Source organism: Oncorhynchus clarkii, chromosome 7 (genome assembly GCF_045791955.1).
Source record: "Oncorhynchus clarkii lewisi isolate Uvic-CL-2024 chromosome 7, UVic_Ocla_1.0, whole genome shotgun sequence".
Lineage (NCBI taxonomy): Eukaryota > Metazoa > Chordata > Actinopteri > Salmoniformes > Salmonidae > Oncorhynchus > Oncorhynchus clarkii.
In genome coordinates this window covers 31,554,933-31,573,278 of record NC_092153.1, presented here as the reverse complement: position 1 = coordinate 31,573,278, position 18,346 = coordinate 31,554,933, and the positions used below count along the sequence as shown (strand labels likewise).

General features: G+C 40.4%; 1 protein-coding gene across 1 annotated transcript in view; it reads right to left on the bottom strand.

Moving 5' to 3' along the window:
- Positions 1 to 18,346, bottom strand: part of LOC139413194 (receptor-type tyrosine-protein phosphatase T-like) — a 497,128-nt gene that overhangs the window by 221,053 nt on the left and 257,729 nt on the right. Inside the window, exon 9 of the mRNA XM_071160294.1 lies at positions 7,070 to 7,179. Within this exon, the coding sequence (XP_071016395.1) occupies positions 7,070 to 7,179 (110 nt within the window). The remainder of the gene's footprint in view (positions 1 to 7,069; positions 7,180 to 18,346) is intronic.

Genomic DNA, 18,346 nt, shown 5'->3' with positions numbered 1-18,346 from the left:
TATAGCCCCGTTACATTAACTAATTAAAATGCTATTTTGTTCTTTGAAATACATTTTATTTTATATTCTAATGCTACTTAAGACCTTCATAAACACAACCAAATGATTATGTGTTGAGATAGCATATATGGGGGTGGCAGGTAGCCTAGTGGTTAGTGTTGGACCAGTAACCGAAAGTTTGCTAGATCAAACCCCTGAGCTGACAAGGTAAACATCTGTAGTTCTGCCCCTGAACAAGGCAGTGAACCCACTGTTACTAGACTGTCATTGTAAATAAGAATGTGTTCTTAACTGACTTGCCTAATAAAGGTTTAATTTATTAGAATGTTGATGTCCAAAATAATCGTCACTGGCTCAAAGGCGGTTTCCTCGATGCCATGTGCTTCTAGTGTTAACATCCAATCCTAAGGACGGCATCCTACATCCCTGTGGAATTGGGATCTCCTTAGACCAGAGGCAAGTGCCATCATCTGGCCCTCCAACACCACTTCCAGCAGTATGGTCTACAATCCAGGACCGACCCTGCTTCAGATGTAACCCAGCAGTTGGATGCAGGGTGGTATGCTGCAGATAAGGTGGGACTATAAATACCCTTGTTACACTTAGTTGTGAATTTGTGAAATTCATTAATTGAATTGAGAGCTGGCAAATATGAGTAAGACATGTAGTGTGAAATATGAGTAAAACCTGTAGTGTCGTGGGGGGTGAGGATAGAATTGTGAGCGTATTTGTGACCCGATTCAGGAAACAAGGTGTATGTCACAAGTCACGACTTACAGGACAGCCGTTGGAACTTAATTATTTTTTTTAATCAAAATGCGTTTTGGGGCAGAAAAGCCTTCTCGAACATGTGAACTTTCATGTGCACAATACAATGTTTTATGTCTTCTGTAAATACGAATACAACTGTTAAATAACGAGCCTTGTTGGTTAAGCCACAGAAAAAGTGAGCAACCTTCCCACTATCCATGATTGGCTAAGATAATGAGTGGGTTGGACATGCCGGGAGATGAGTTTGGATTGGTCTGCCACATACAGTGGTTCCTTCTTTAAAGTTATACTGCGGCAGCAGCTTTCTGTGGCACGTCATTTAATTCTCAGCCATTTCTTCTGTTAGTGCTAGTTATTGCTAGTTTTATCACCAGGGGGCATCTTTGAGAAGCATTTGATAGTATTCCTTTTGGCATTACCAGAGAATTTGATTAAATTGTTTCCAGAAGCACATTTACAGTCACCACTCTGGTTAACACGAAAACTGCCTTACCAGCTCTGCTAGGGCGAGTAAAATGGTAAGAGTGGTCTCATTTGTGTCTGGAAGAGGTGTTTCTACATTCAGACCGTTTTGCTCTCGGAGGGCACACTGGACATTTGGGCCGAAGAGTAGGGTTGATTTGACTGTTCTGACCTTACAACGGAAGTCGAGCACCCAAGCTAATGTTGGCTAGCTACTTCCAGACACAAATGAGACCACTCTTACCATTTTACTCGCCCTAGCAGAGCTGGTAAGGCCGTTTTCGTGTTAACCAGAGTGGTGACTGTAAATGTGCTGCTGGAAACAATTTAATTAAGTTTTTTTCCTAACATTTACTGACACCAGACATATTCAACGGGTGTTGAGTGCTCGTAAAGTAATTATTCTGCGCTCTGGTACACTCAGACGAGATCCGTGTAGATAGTAGGCTGGACACATTACATTTTTAACAATGTTCTTTTCTGATAAAAACTAGTTCATTGCATCCGCCGTGGAGCCCAGTTCCATAATATGACCATATTTCCCAGCTGTTTGCCGTTGTTTTGAAATAACCGGCCTTATTTTAGGGCATTTTTCACCCTGCCAGTTTCTATTGAGCACTCGCCTTCTGAATGTTCTATTCCCAGCTTATTGTTCTACGTCACAATGCCTACTTCGCTATTGTTGGCAATGAGATCTGCTCATGTTGTTTTATAGTTAAAACATTAACAAAAATAATATTGGAACTCTGTGGTCTTCCCATTGTTTCCTATGGGGGAAATATAGGCTGTCTATTTCGCCAAATACCTCGCAATGTGTGAAATGGCTAGCTAGTTAGCAGGGTGCCCGCTATTAGCATTTCAATCGGTGACGTCACTCGCTCTGAGACCTTGAAGTAGTTGTTCCCCTTGCTCTGCAAGGTCCGCGGCTTTTGTGGAGCGATGTGTAACGATGTCTATGTGTGCAGAGGGTCCCTGGTTCGAGCCTAGGTAGGGGAAAGGAGGAGAGGGATGGAAGCAAAACTGTTACACAGGCACCATTTTAATATTTTGTAATTGTGTAAGTCTGGGCAGCGAGCTTGTTTGTCACCGATCGCTAGACCAGAAATAGTCAGGAGTTTTTATTTTTTCCCTACTTTTTCATTATGCAGACCTAAGCACAGTTGACAACATCGAGGTGCGGATGTTGACTTTCTACACAAGTTGTTTTTTTTTCAGTTTTGTCCGATGATCAGATAAATAAAAAGGGATCCGTTTTTCATGGAGCATCAGTCCTGTGCAAAACAGGCTCTGCGAACGTTCGATTCCATTCATTTTCTATGGGCTCGCACCAGTGTTCCAGTTTAGCCAACATTCTTAAGCCGTTTTTCAGCCTTGGGTGAATTTTGACTTGTTTTATTTCCAGCCTGTAGCTAGCTAGAACAAATTGACGAGGCAGCTGAATGTCCATTGAGAAAGTACAATAACTATACCATTTAGCTAAGCTAAGAATGATGATAATAATCAAGTCATTTAACGTTGGGTAGTTAGATAGCCTATTGCCTAGTTAGATAGCCTATAGTTAATATACTGTCAAATTTGATGTATAACTACTAACGTTAGGTAGCTAGCTAACATACCGGTACATACTTCTGTAATGATATGCTATGTGGTTCGTAAGGACAGCGTAGCTAACAAATTGTCAGCCAACATAACGTGTAAGGTAACTTATTTGAAAAGTAATTACTCTATTACATTGAGTAGCAAGCTACCCCTTGGTCATTAGGGCAAATCTGGTCTGTGATAGGAGGGGGGTTTTCACACCTAGCTCTGCTGCTTTAGATTGAACGGTCATATCTCAGTTATTGTTTTCATATCTATAAAAAATATGCTGTTTTCTTCACTTTCAGAGAGCGAGCTGACCAAGGGGTCGAAAATGTCACATACAGTACCATCTATTGTTTGTCCTCATGTGTCTGTTTTTCAGCATAAAGTACTCTGTAGCCACTTAGTGTGGACACCAAGTAAGACCACACACACACAATAACAGTCTCTCTCCATCACGTCATCCCTCTCCCCCTTCTCCCACTTCTCCCTAAATCCTCTAGGTTATATCAGCTGTTTTGGTGAACCCCTCCCCCATCTGATCTGGCTGACACAGAGGGCACAGCATGATCAGATATGAGATGTAGTATTATTAAAGAGATGCTTTGCATTGAAATACAGACAGAGATGTAGTAGTACCAGAGTTAATGATCCAAGGTCAGTTTTACATTTGACCTCCTGATGATTATAATGACTGTTTTTTTTATTTGAACACAGTCAAAGGTTATTCATAATCTCTCTCTATCCATCTGTCTCTCGTCTGCAGGTATGTTTTGAAGTGAGAGAGGAAGCTAGTCCCATCATCGCCACCTTACCTGCTCTTAAAATAACCTTCAGGCCAACTGGGGGCCAAAGGCTGGTTAGGAGAAACTGCAATTGTGATGAACTGAGAGAATATTAGGGTAGCACTGTAATTCATGATTCATATGCTGTCTGCCACTGTACTCACCTCTTTCCCTTTCGGTCTTCTACACCTCTCTCCCCACCTCGTCTTTCTTCCTTGTTTTATAATGCACACCATATGTGCATTGAAGTACAGATTGAACTTGTATTTATAATATTACAATTATTATAATTATGATGCATTTATAACACCTGGATAATGAATTTACATCAATAAAGCGTTTCACTTTCTCCACTGGTTGAAATTAAGTATCTCATTGAAATACTATCCTGTGTCCACAGATTAATGCAGATGAATGGAGTTAGATATGCATCGCTCTTTTTTCTGTATATATGAATTACAAATCAACCATGTTTCTAGTCTATTGCATAGTTATAATGTGTAATCATTGGTGTCCCAGGAGCAGGATTGGTAAACACTGTTGAAGTGTATAATTGTAATACAAACAGTTGAAGTCGTAAGTTTACATACACCTTAGCCAAATACATTTAAAGTCAGTTTTTCACAATTCCTGACATTTAATCCTAGTAAAAATTGCCTATCTTAGGTCAGTTAGGATCACCACTTTATTTGAATAATGTAACATGTCAGAATAATAGTAGAGAGAATTATTTATTTAAGCTTTTATTTCTTTCATCATATTCCTAGTGGGTCAGAGGTTTACATACACTCAATTAGTATTTGGTAGCATTGCCTTTAAATTATTTAACTTGGGTCAAACGTTTTGGGCCTTCCACAAGCTTCCCACAATAAGTTGGGTGAATTTTGGCCAATTCCGCCTGACAGAGCTGATGTAACTGAGTCAGGTTTGTAGGCCTCCTTGCTCGCACATGCTTTTTCAGTTCCGCCCACACATTTTCTATAGGACTGAGGTTAGGGATTTGTGATGGCCACACCAATAGCTTGACTTTGTTGTCCTTAAGCCATTTTGCCACAACTTTGGAAGTATGCTTGGGGTCATTGTCCATTTGAAAGACCCATTTGCGACTGAGCTATTACTTCCTGACTGATGTCTTGAGATGTTGCTTCAATATATCCACATAATTGTCCTGCCTCATGATGCCATCTATATTGTGAAGTGCACCAGTACCACCTGCAGAAAAGCACCCCCACAACATGCTGCCACCCCCGTGATTCACTGTTGGGATGGCTTTGGCTTGAAAGCCTCCCCCTTTTTCCTTCAAACACAACAATGGTCATTATGGCCAAACAGTTCTATTTTTTGTTTCATCAGACGAGAGGACATTTCTCCAAAAAGTACAATCTTTGTCCACGTGTGCAGTTGCAAACCGTATTCTGTCTTTTTTAATGGCGGTTTTGGAGCAGTGGCTTCTTCCTTGCTGAACGGCCTTTCAGGTTATGCCAATACAGGACTCGTTTTACTGTGGATATAGAAACTTTTGCACGTGTTTCCTCCATCATCTTCACAAGGTCCTTTGCTGTTGTTCTGGGATTGATTTACACGTTTCACACCAGAAATAAATAAATAAAAAATGTATCATTTTAGTGAATGATATCATAAATAGGACTGGTGGAGTTGTCACACATGCAGCTAACACAGACATGTGGAAATGTCTGCTCTACCCACATTTACAACCATTTAATTGCAGCATTACCATATAAATGGAAGAGGCAAGTAGAAGGGGAAAAAAGTAAGGAACTTGTATGTCGGCCCTGTATTAAAGAACATACATGGTTAAAGAAAAGTGTGATAAATAAAAACATATACCAATTTCATTTAAGGACCAACAAACTGACAGCTGTGCCATATAAATTGCAAAATAGTTGTTTAGAGATTTTTGATGTACCCATTCCATGGCACATGGTTTATGAATTGATATGCAAAACAACGCCCTATTCAAAACTTCAAATTTTTCAGTTTAAATTACTATACAACATTCTTGCAACTAATAGAATAACAAGATAAAACATATGGGATCTGTAAAATGTTTAATAGGACTTGCATCCTTGGCACAATTAAGTTATTATATTCTACTCAATTCATAGGCTTCATTAATGCCATTCAGACTTGAAGTTGATACAACAACTGTAACTTCTTACATCTGGTTCCACCGTAATGTTTTGTCAGCCATCTTTGTTGAAGAACGCCACAACGGCAAGTGTGGCTTGTGTCAAAATTCATCATTGGAACCACTCGATATGATTGGTCATATAAAAACCTTGGGACCCAAATGCATAATGAGTGCTCTAAGTCCCCCTTGTGGTGGTCTGGAGCAATGAAGCCGTGACGCTGGGTACCTTTAAGTCCCACGGTGCAACTTTTAAAGGAGGAACCACTGTCGAAGGCTTCTGTCTATTTCAGCTCGTCAGTCTGTTGGTAATCCTGTTGAACGTGGCTTTTTTATGTATTGTGTAGTGGAGCTCCAAAAGTGTTGCTGTCCACTTTCTGCAGGATCAAGTTTTGAAATCAGTGGAGTTAGAGTATGATAGCTAAAGAGATGGAGCAACCGTGGCATGGCATTCCTGACAGGGACATGCGTCCATCATACATGATAATCTATACAGGTAAGATAGCTAGTTACATTTTCAGATATTACACATTTCTATTTTGACAGAAAGGCGTTTCATTTCAAGCTAAAGTGTACTGTTAGCTAGCTAGCTAATGTTAGCTGGCTGGCTAATGTTAGCTGGCTGGCTCCCTAGCTGACGTTATTATTCGTATTCCAGGACCCAGAACAGAGTTGGCTATTCTAATTAGAGCCTAATGTTAGCTAGCTGACATTGAATCTGGTTGGTTAGCTCCCAGCACTGTGGCATCACTGGCAGTTTGTTCATTGTTGTTTAACTAGCTAACATTAGCTGGCTGGCTAGTTAGCTACATGACGTGTGTACAACACCCATTGAATATGGCCAGTATCAGTAAACGTCTACAAAAAAGAATACTGAAATTGTTGCCAACAGAGCTGGTTAGGCTGTTTTCATGTTATCCAGAGGTAAACAAATCATCGGCCAGAGCGTCAGGTGTGCGCCCCGAGAGCGGGGCTAAAGCTTAAGAGGGTGTGAACGATGCTGAATGGGTGTAGACAAAGAAGAGCTCTTCACTAGATACCAAAACATTCAAAGACCATTTTCTCAAAAGTGAGTTTACAAGTTGATCACATTTCAAAGCAGAATAACTTTCCCATGGTTCCTCAAATGCAGTGTCTGATGTACCATTTTGTAGCTCTGTGTCACTCATTTTATCCTATGTAAAAAAAAAACTTTTCAAATGTTGTTACATAAGACCGAATCCAGGTGGTGAGTCGCAATGTTTGTGTGCTGAGGAAGTGAGAAAATAACTCTGTTAGCAGCTGCCATGATAACACGGGTGACTGTGTTGATGTCACTCACCTCGTATAGCGTGATGACACCATTGGTCTCGTTAGGTGCCTTCCACTGCATGAAGATCTTCTCCTCGTATGGTCCAGTCTGGGTGGACTCCATTGGAACAGAGCCGGGAACTGGAGAAATGTAAAAACACAAAGGAGTGACGGCATGTTCAAGCAAAGCAGGCAAGCAGGTTTGAGCACTAAAGAACACACACACACATTGATTAGGCAGTACAGTTTCACAACGCCACGGTCTGATTGAGAACAATTGAACCATTCAACAACGTTGTATCTCAGACATTACAGCACACAACGGCACACTCAAAATCATCAAAATAAAATATCAACACTTTGTTCCTTCTCAATCACACTTATGATAACTGTACATATTATAAATATATAGTGCACAGGAGATGTTGTACCCACATTGACTATTAAAACCTACCCCAACCAGAAACCGTGGATAGATGGGAGCATTCGTGCCATATTGAAAGCGCGAACCACCGCATTTAACCAGGACAAGAAGAATGGGAATATGGAAGAATACTAACAGTGTAGTTATTCCCTCTGCAAAGCAATCAAGCAGGCTAAACGTCAGTATAGGGACAAAGTTGAGTCCCAGTTCAACGGCTCAGACACGAGACGTATGTGGCAGGGTCTACAGACAATCACTGAATATAAAAGTAAAAGCAGACAACGACGTCTTGCTTCCAGACAGAATTAACACCTTCTTCGCTCGCTTTGAAGATAATACAGTGCCACCAACGCAGCCCGATATCAAGGACTGTGGGCTCTCCTTCTCCGTAGCCGACATGATTAAGACATTATAGCGTGTTAACCCTCAAAAGGCTGCCGGCCCAGATGGTATTCCTAGCCGCATTCTCAGAGCATGCACAGACCAGCTGTTGGAGGCAATATGATGGTCTGGGAGTGCTTTGGTGGTGGTAAAGTGGGAGATTTGTACAGGGTAAAGGGGATCTTGAAGAAGGAAGGCTATCACTCCATTTTGCAACGCCATGCCATACTCTGTGGACAGCGCTTAATTGGAGACAATTTCCTCCTTCAACAGGACAATGACCAAAAGCACAGCTCCAAACTATGCAATAACTATTTAGGGAAGAAGCAGTCATCTGGTATTCTGTCTATAATTGGTTGGCCAGCACAGTCATCTCAACCCTATTGAGCTGTTGTGGGAGCAGCTTGACCGTATGGTACGTAAGAAGTGCCCATCAAGCCAATACAACTTGTGGGAGGTGTTTCAGCAAACATGGGATGAAATCTTTGATTACCTAAACAAAATGACAACTAGAATGCCAAAGGTCGACAAGGCTGTAATTGCTGCAAACTGAGGATTCTTTGACTAAAGCAAGGTTTGAAGTATACAATTATTATTTAAATTAAATATCATTATTCCTAACCTTGTCAATGTCTTGACTATATTTCCTATTCATTTTGCAAATCATTTCATGTATGTTTTCATGGAAAACAAGGACATTTCTAAGTGACCCCAAATTTTTGAACGGTACTAAATATATGTGTATTCTTAATGCATTCCTTACTTAGATTTACATGTATTTTAGGTATATGTTGTGAAACTGTTAGATATCACTTCTTAGATATTACTGCACTGTCGGAGCTAGAAGCACAAGCATTTCACTACATCCCCAATAACATCTGCTGGACACTTATATGTGATAAATACATTTGTTTTGATAAAAACAATGTTACAATTACTTTTCAAGCATTAACTCATCTAAATGGGGGAAGTGGGAAGACAGCGCTGGTGGCTTAACCCCAGGACTAATGGAGTGAGCAGCTGAAGTCAAGGGAAACATCCTCAGTGCTCAATCCTGGCTCTTTGATTTGATATTAATTTATGCAGTCTCATGACTGGACGAAATTCCTGATAATACCTTTGTTAAAAGGCAATTTAGTCCAACTTCACACTATCTTAATAATTGGCATGGCAGACAAGAAGAATGTGGCTGGTGTAATGTACACGATGGGAAACAGAGAGCTGGTTTCAAGTGCAGGGCGCAGCAGCTGTTTATTGTAAAGGACCACCAGAGGAGGCAGGTAGCTGGGTCCAGGGGCAGGCAGAAGGTCATACACCGGGAGTCCATAAAGGCAACAGTACAGGCAGGGAAAAGGCTAATAACGATCAGGCAATAGGTAGATAACTGCTCTGAAAGGTGTGTCACAGAATCAACAATACCTCACAATGATAGGGTGCAAAGAAGAGAACTAAATAGTGTGTGATAATGACATACAGGTGTGTGAACAGTTGATCAGAATTCAGGTTATTGGGATCTGGAGAGTGAGCTGCGTTCAGGGGATCTGTGTGTTTGAGAGTGTGAGCTGGAAAGTGAGCTGCGTTCATGGGATCTACGTGTTTGAGAGTGTGAGTTGGAAGCAGATGTTACAGCTGGTCTTGAACAGTGTTGGCATTAGCTCCCTCAACAGGGCAGATGGAGGGATAGAGGGATGGAGTGATAGGGGAAGGGGAACTGGACTATTTTTGCACATTGCCAAGCTTTAAGGTAGAAAGAACAGTGAATCTCATTATCTTAAACTCCCTGCTAACAAGAAGCATATTAGATTTGGGAGTTTAGTGGTAAGATTTGAGTCACCCGGTTCATGCTAATTGTTTCCATTTACTTTAGATCACACATGTACACTTAGCCAAATGTATTTTACTGTAATGTTTTTTTGGTCTATTGTTGTCGACAATGATCAAGGCATTTATCGTTGATCCTAGTCTTAGATCAATATAGGATTATTCATGCAATAGAGTGCTTACTAGTTTGTTTTGTAATATTCCATTTACTCATAATTGCCTAGACTGCCATGTTAACCCTTTGTTAATGGATAGTGTAAGGGTCATAAGCTCTTTGTTTGGCCAGTATGGACACTTCACCGGGTTAGACCTTTAGACCTTGGGGGCATTGGAGTTATTAGTGACAGTGGCTGGTTCTGTGTGTGCGTGTGTGTGTGTGTCCACTTGTCCACTGATCGTGCCATTTATAACCAGATTAGACAGCAGCGACACCAGGGCTTAGTATTGTGTTGTCAACGATGCATCGAATGTACTTGGCTGAAAGATATTTGTCATGTCCAGTCAGCATCCCAACCCAACACACAACCAAATAACCATGGTGATTCAACCAAAGAGACATTTTTACATGTTAGAAATCTTTGTTAGCTCTAATTATTCAAAAACAGAAGAGGGAGGAGAGCTCTCAATATATTTTGTTCCACATTTGACATAGTCTTTGAGTGTACCCTGGATGGTTAAATAATCTATTATTAGAAAATAAATGATGTCCTTGAGTAGATTTAAAACAGTCATGATTAAACAATTATTTTACTGGCGATTTATCTTACTTTAGAGAGAGAGCTTTTATTTCAATATTAAAAAATAACTATTAAACAAATGCTTTTTTCAGAGGTATTGTTGATTTCTGTTTGTAGACTTGCTACAATGGACATAAATAGCATTCCAATTTACACTTGGTAGCTAACCCTGCGTTACTGTAAACAATAGGCAACCAAGGTCAAACACGTCAAGAAATTCATCTTAACATTTTGATTACAGACAATCTTAAAATCCCATTTGCGGTATTTTAGTTAAACTAAATCCAATTTAACATTATTGCTTGTCCACCCCAGCAAAATATAGTTTTTATTTTTAGATCAGGGTATGATTGAATGCAAACTTTAATTCGATATTATACCCTCTAGGGTCTCTGAAATATACAAGATCCATCTACGATTAATTTCTTCCTGTTTTAATGCCTGATAAAAAGGGAAATTAACGCCTTTTACTAGGCTGACACCAATCGGTGTGCTCTAAGTGCTAACAAGCTATACGTAACCTGAAAACATAAGCTGAACAAAAATATAAACATAACATATAAAGTGTTGGTCCCATGTTTCATGAGCTGAAAATAAAAGATCCCAGAAATGTTCCATACACACAAAAAGTGTATTTTTATCAAATGGTGAGCACACACTTGTTTACATCCTTGTTAGTGAGCATTTCTCATTTGCCAAGATAATCCATCCACCTGACAGGTGTGGCATGATCTTTACATCTTGTGCTGGGGACAATAAAATTATTCTAAAATGTGCAGTTTTGTCACACAACACAATACCACAGATGTCTCAAGTTTTGAAGGAGTGTGCCATTGGCATTCTGACCGCAGGAAAGTCCACCAGAGCTGTTGGCAGATAATTAAATGTTAATTTATCTTACATAAGCCGCCTCTAACGTTGTCTTAGAGAATTTGGCAGTATGTCTAACCGGCCTCACAACCGCAGACCACATGTAAGCAAGCCAGCTCAGGACCTCCACATCAGGCCCCAGTGATGTACTGGGCTGTACACTCTGAAGCGCTTTACGGGTGGATGCCGAGCAGTTGCCATACCAGGAGGTGATGCAACTGGTCAGGATGCTCTAGATGGTGCAGCTGTAGAACATTTTGAGGATAAGATATTTTCAGTCTCCTGAGGGGGAAAAGGCGTTGTTGTGCCCTCTTCACAACTTTCTTGGTGTGTTTGGGCCATGATAGTTTGTTGGTACTGTCATGACTGGCCTGTGAGGATCAGGTTACAGTGGATCACAGTTCTACAGAGATATCTCTCCCTCCCACAGAGGGGGAGAGGTATAGAGTGATTGATGGGGGGGGTTTATCACCTCACGCCCATTGTAAATTATAAGGCAGCATCCCAAGTCCATTCTGTTCTCTAATGTGAGAGATCGGAATGTCTGTGTGCCTTAGGAAGAGTTTACAGCCAAAAACTACAGAACATCAAATAAATGGACTTTGCGACAATATATTTCATCAGCCAAAATGGTGGTAACAATGATGGATGGAATATGAAAATTAACGTCTATTTTATGAATTAAAGTTAAATGAGGATGTTATAATGAAACAAATTTAACTTTAGGAGTTTTCATAATGTGAATGTGATTTTACATACTTTATGTTGTGTAGGACCATGCCTCAGAATGATGACTCCTTGCCTGGCATGATGACTCCTTGCTGTCCCCAGTCCACCTGGCCGTGCTGACCTGTTGCACCCTCAACGACCACTGTGATTACTATTATTTGACCATGCTGGTCATTTATGAACATTTCAACATCTTGGCATGTTCTGTTATAATCTCCACCCGGCACAGCCAGAAGAGGACTGGCCACCCCTCATAGCCTGTTTCCTCTCTAGGTTTCGGCCTATCTAGGGAGTTTTTCCTAGCCCCTGTGCTTCTACACCTGCATTGCGAGCTGTTTGGGGTTTTAGGCTGAGTTTCTGTACATTACTTTGAGATATCAGCTGATGTCAGAAGGGCTATATAAATACATTTGCTTTGATTTTGATTTAGAGAATATCCAGATGAAAAATAATGTTTTGGTGATGATAAGAATGTGATTTTATTTGTCCATAAGAGATCATAGTTAATTCTAATACATTGCCTTGTGACTAGCTTCGCCCCAGGGAATCCAGAGAGTGTGTCATAAAGACGGACACACCCTTTCTACTCTGGGGTATAAAACATGTGAGTTAAGAATTTACATACTTGACTAGAGGACCGCGAGCTGCAGCAAAGGTCCACAATTAGTCTCGACCCCAAAACAATCAGGTTCATGGTTGAGTAGTTCTTCTAAGTACTGTATCTAGGAAGGTGAATTTAAACAGGACCCTCTGGCATATCTTTTCAAGTCATCGATTGTCTACACGGCCCTCCTACCCATGCTGGGTTCATTGACATGGCTGATTAGCCTACTCAGAAGCTCACTCACAGAACGAGTGCAAGGAAACATACAACTAAGCGAAAGGACATTGTGACATCGTGTGGACAATCAGAGACTTACACCTGAAGACGAAAGAACAAGGCGTCTGCCAAATATTTCCCACTAAGCAGAACTCAGCCCACGAAAAGATACCCAATGGAGACCTTCAACACGTAAATACATGCATTACACTTTTTACCCATAAGAGTGGCAGTTCGGGGCAAGGTGTTAGGGCTGAAACTAAGCATAGTTTACAAATGTATCCAAGTGTTGAATTTCTCTATTGTACTTTCTCTCTCTCTCTTTCTAAATCTCCGTCTTGTGTAACACGTGTCATATTGTGTTGGTCCGCTAGGGACCTGTTGCCATTGTACTAAGTTCTAACCAATAACCGAGAAGGTTTGTGTATGTGCATCTTATGTTATCATTTAGCTTGTTAGTAAATAATCAACTAATTTTGTGTGGCAACGGAATGATTAGTGAGACACGGGTAGTGCAGATTTACGAATTATGCGACATTCAGAATGAGACTGATGAGGAAATGAATGAATTAGTGACTGCTATGAAATCGATTCTGATATTATTGAGTGAATTTGGGAAACAGTAACTCATTAAACAAACTTTCCCATGGTGCACCAGGTTACTGAGTTAATGGTTACAGGATTCATTTAATCACGTATAAACATTGTTAATTATTCGATAAATAGCATGTCATCACATTAACAATAACAACGTCATGACAGTGATATGGATACCAATGAACTTGAAACGTTCAACCCGCTCCACTACAGCCCCATCGATGTGAATGGGGCGGTGTTCGGCCCTATTTACCTGTAGTCCATGATCATATCCTTTGTCTTGCTCACGTCCTGGAACCACACTGACAGGTCTCTGACCTCCTCCCTATAGGCTATCTTATCATTGTCGGTGATCAGGTCTACCACCGTTGTGTCATTAGAAAACTTAATGATGGTGTTAGAGCCATGCTTGGCCACGCAGTTGTGGGTGAATAGGGAGCACACACCCCTTCATGGCTACCGACATGAGTGCTATGGGGCGGAAGTCAATTAGGGAGGTAGTCATTCTTTGGACACAGAGAGTATGGTGGTCTGCTTGAAACATGTAGGTATTACAGACTCAGTCAGGGAGAGGTTGAAAATGTCAGTGAAGACACTTGACAGTTGGTCCAAGCATGATCTGAGTACACGTCCTGGTAATCCATCTGGCCCTGCGGCCTTGTGAATGTTGACTTGTTTAACTTCTTGGTGACAGGGGGCAGTATTTTCACGTCCAGATGAAATGCATGCCCATATTCAACTGCCTGCTAATCATCCCCAGAAGATAAGATATGCATATTATTAGTAGATTTGGATAGAAAACACTCTGCAGTTTCTAAAACTGTTTGAAATGTGTCTGTGAGTATAACATAACTTATTTAGCAGGCGAAACCCCGAGGACAAACCATTCAGATATTTGTTTTTGAGGTCACTCTTTTCAATGGGTTTTCATTGGGAATCAAGATTTCTAAGGAACCTTCTTGCAGTTCATATCGCTTCCACTGGATATCAGTCTTTAGAAATTGGTTCAGGTTATTCCTTTGTGTAATGAAGAAGTACGGCCATCTTGAACAAGGGTCACTTGAAGTGTTCTGTTAGATAGAAGCGCGTGACCAGAAAGCTAGCTTCAGTGTTATTGATTATTTACGTAAAAAAATACCTAAAGTTGCATTACAAAAGTAGTTTGAAATGTTTTGGCAAAGTTTACAGGAAACTTTTGAGATATTTTGTAGTTACGTTGAGCAAGTTGGAACCAGTGTTTTTCTGGATCAAACGCACCAAATAAATTGACATTTTGGATATATATCGACGGAATTAATTGAACAAAAGCACCATTTGTGATGTTTATGGGACATATTGGAGTGCCAACAAAAGAAGCTCGTCAAAGATAAGGCATGAATTATATTTTTATTTCTAAATTTTGCGTCACGCCTGCAGGGTTGAAATATGGTTTATCTTTGTTTACGGAGGTGCTATTCTCAGATAATAGCATCGTTTGCTTTCGCCGAAAAGCTTTTTTGAAATCTGACATGTTGGCTGGATTCACAACAAGTGAAGCTTTAATTTGCTATCTTGCGTGTGTAATGAAAGTTTGATTTTTATAATAATTTATTTGAATTTGTCTCTCTGCATTTTCCCTGGCTTTTAGCCAGGTGGGATGCTAGCGTCCCAGAGAGGTTAAAGGTCTTGCTCACATCGGTTATGGAGACCGTGATCACACAGTGGTCCGGAACAGCTGGTGCTCTCATGTATGTTTCAGTGTTGATTGCCTCAAAGCGAGCATAAAATGCCTTTAGATCGTCTGGTAGGCTCGTGTCACTGGGCAGCTCGCGGCTGGGTTTCCCTTTGTAGTCTGTAATAGTTTTCAAGCCCTGTCACATCCGACAAGAGTCAGAGCCGGTGTTGTAGGATTCAATCTTAATCCTGTATTGATACTTTGCCTGTTTGTTTGATGGTTCATCTGAGGGCATAGCGAGATTTCTTTCTTATAAGTTTACGGATTAGTGTCTTGCTCCTTGAAAGTGGTAGCTTTAGCTCGGTGCGGATGTTAACTGTAATCCATGGCTTCTGGTTGGGATATGTACATGTACATTAATGCCATTGGATGAATCCCGGAACATATTTCAGTCTGTGCTAGCAAAACAGTCCTGTAGGGTAGCATCCGCCTTCTCTGACCACTGTATTGAGCGAGTCACTGGTATTTTCTGCTTTAGTTTTTGCTTGTAAGCAGGAATTAGTACGATATAATTACGGTCAGATTTGCCAAATGGAGTGCGAGGGAGACCCTGTACTTATCTCTGTGTGTGGAGTAAAGGTGGTCTAGAGTTTTATTCCCATCTGACATGCTGGTAGAAATGAGGTAAAAAGGATTTAAGTTTGCCTGCAATAAAGTCTCCGGGCACTAGGAGTACCACTTCTGGATGAACATTTTCTTGTTTGCTTATGGCCTTATACAGTTTGTTGAGTGCGGTTTTAGAGCCAGCGTTCGTTTGTGGTGGCAATACTTCAATATCAGACATTGCACACCACCTTTTATTGACAAATAGACACAGACTCCCAACCCTCGTCTTACCGGACGTAGCTGTTTTGTCCTGCCGTTGCACGGAAAACCCAGCCAACTGTTTAGCTCGAACGGAGCTCAACCAGTTTATTCTCCAGTGATTTGCACGTTAGCCAATAGAATGGATGGTAGAGGCCGGTTACACACTCGCCGACAAATTCTCACAAAGCAACCCGACCTGCGCCCCCTATATTTCCTTCTTTTCTTCATGCGAATGATGGGAATTTGGGCCTTGTCTGGGAGCAATATTATATCCTTATAATATTATATTATTATATCTTCATCCAGTTTGAGGTGAGAAATCGCTGTTCTGATATCCAGAAGCTCTTTTCGGGCCAAAAGAGACGGTAGCATCAACATTATGTACGAAATAAGTTACAAACAATGTGAAAAAACACACAAAATAGTACAATTGGTTAGGAGCCCATAGATCGGCAGCCATCCCCTCTGGCTCCATTCTCATCTGCGGGTGTTTCTGAAATAGCATAATCCACGAATTTGAAGGTGTGCCCACATACTTTTGTGCATGTAGTGTACTTCAGTTTCATCAGCGACGGGAAAGAGGAACCTTTTACAAGGCCCAGTACAGTCGAACAGGATTTTCCTGTGTTTTATATAACGAACAAAAATATAAACGCAACATGCAACAATTTAAACGATTTGACTGAGTTACAGTTCACATAAGGAAATAGTCAATAGAAATTTGACATTTATTAGGCCTTAATCTATGGATGTCACATGACTGGGCAAGGGTGCAGCCATGGGTTGTCCTCCCCGCCCCGCCCAGCCAATCAGAATTAGTTTTTCCCCACAAAAAAAGGCTTTAATACACCTCAGCACCCACTCAGATGAAGAACCAAATGTGGAGGTCCTGGGCTGGCATGGTTACATATGGTCTGCGGTTGTGAGGCCAGTTGGAAATACTGTCAAATTCTCTAAAACTCCGTTGGAGGCGGCTTATGGTAGAGCAATGAACGTTAAATTCCTGCTCTCAGCATGCTACATCAAATTGGGACATCTGTGGCATTGTGTTGTGTGACAAAACGGCACATTTTAGAGTGAACTTTTATTATCCCCAGCACAAGGTGCACCTGTGTAATGATAATGCTTTTTAATCAGCTTCTTGATATGCCACACCTGTCAGGTGTATACAATGTATTAATTTGTGCTCATTAATACATGCTGTTATCTTTTTTTTTAAATGCTTTCTAACTAATTTTGTAAACAAATGAGAAATATGCTTTTTGTGCGCATGTACAATTTCTGGGATATTTTATTTCAGCTCTTGAAACATGGGACAAACACTTTACCTGTTCTATTTATATTTTTGTTCAGTATATATATTTCCATATTATGAGGTTGGAATTATACTGTGACATTGTGGAAATTAGAATAATGCCCTTTTAGTGTAAGAGCTGTTTGAAAAGATCACCTGAAATATCAGCCTGTTTTGGTGGGATGGAGTTTTGGAATGCATGGTGACATCAGCAGGCAGTAAATATGTTGATGGACCAATAAGAAAGAGTTCTAAACCATCTCTGCCAGTAACAGCTAGTTTTCAGTTTTTCCCCTCCCCACTCAGACCACTCCCAGACAGTCCTAGCAAAATACTTGCTTGAGACATTGCTCTTTGCTAAGAAGCTATTTTTGTAAATCTTTTAACATTTTGATTGGAAATAATTACAGTAAGGTACTTAATGATTTGATATTGAGATAAAAACGGCTGCATTGGAACTTTTAAAATTGAAATCATATTTGTGAGACAGTGTATAGCTCTATAAAACTAAAGTAATTTCCATAGAAGTGCAATTAGCACCGCTAAGAACAATGAACACAGTGTTGCTACTCTCAACTAGTTTGGGACCTCGTTGGAGGTTGGGGCTGTTTTGATTAAAAAACATAATGCGCCCTCAATGATAAATGAAAAGATACCAAAGTCTTTATGGAATGAGGACATCATAGTGCATCGATAATAGCAAGGTCTGCTGAGTTGTAGTTTATACATTACATCCAGTCATACACATACAATGTATTCATTTGTGCTCATTAATACATGCTGTGGTCATATTGGATTTTTAATAGTTGGATAACAGGGCTATAATCAGCGCTCATTATACAGTTATTACAAGTGTAACCAATCATAATTGTGGTATTAATTAGTGGAACAATTAAGGTCTTAATATATTTTCATTAGCTTGCAGTTCTATCAAGCTGGTGCCTTTACTGCAAAGCTTTGTCTGCTTGAATACATGTAAATGTATTGAACAACATTAATATGGCAGCTATTTTAAGCCATCTCATGATCTAGCCTAGTTTTAAAAAACAAAAACATTTACTTTGACATTTTGGCCTTGCTCAGAACAGGATGACAGTTTACTGGAATGAAAAGT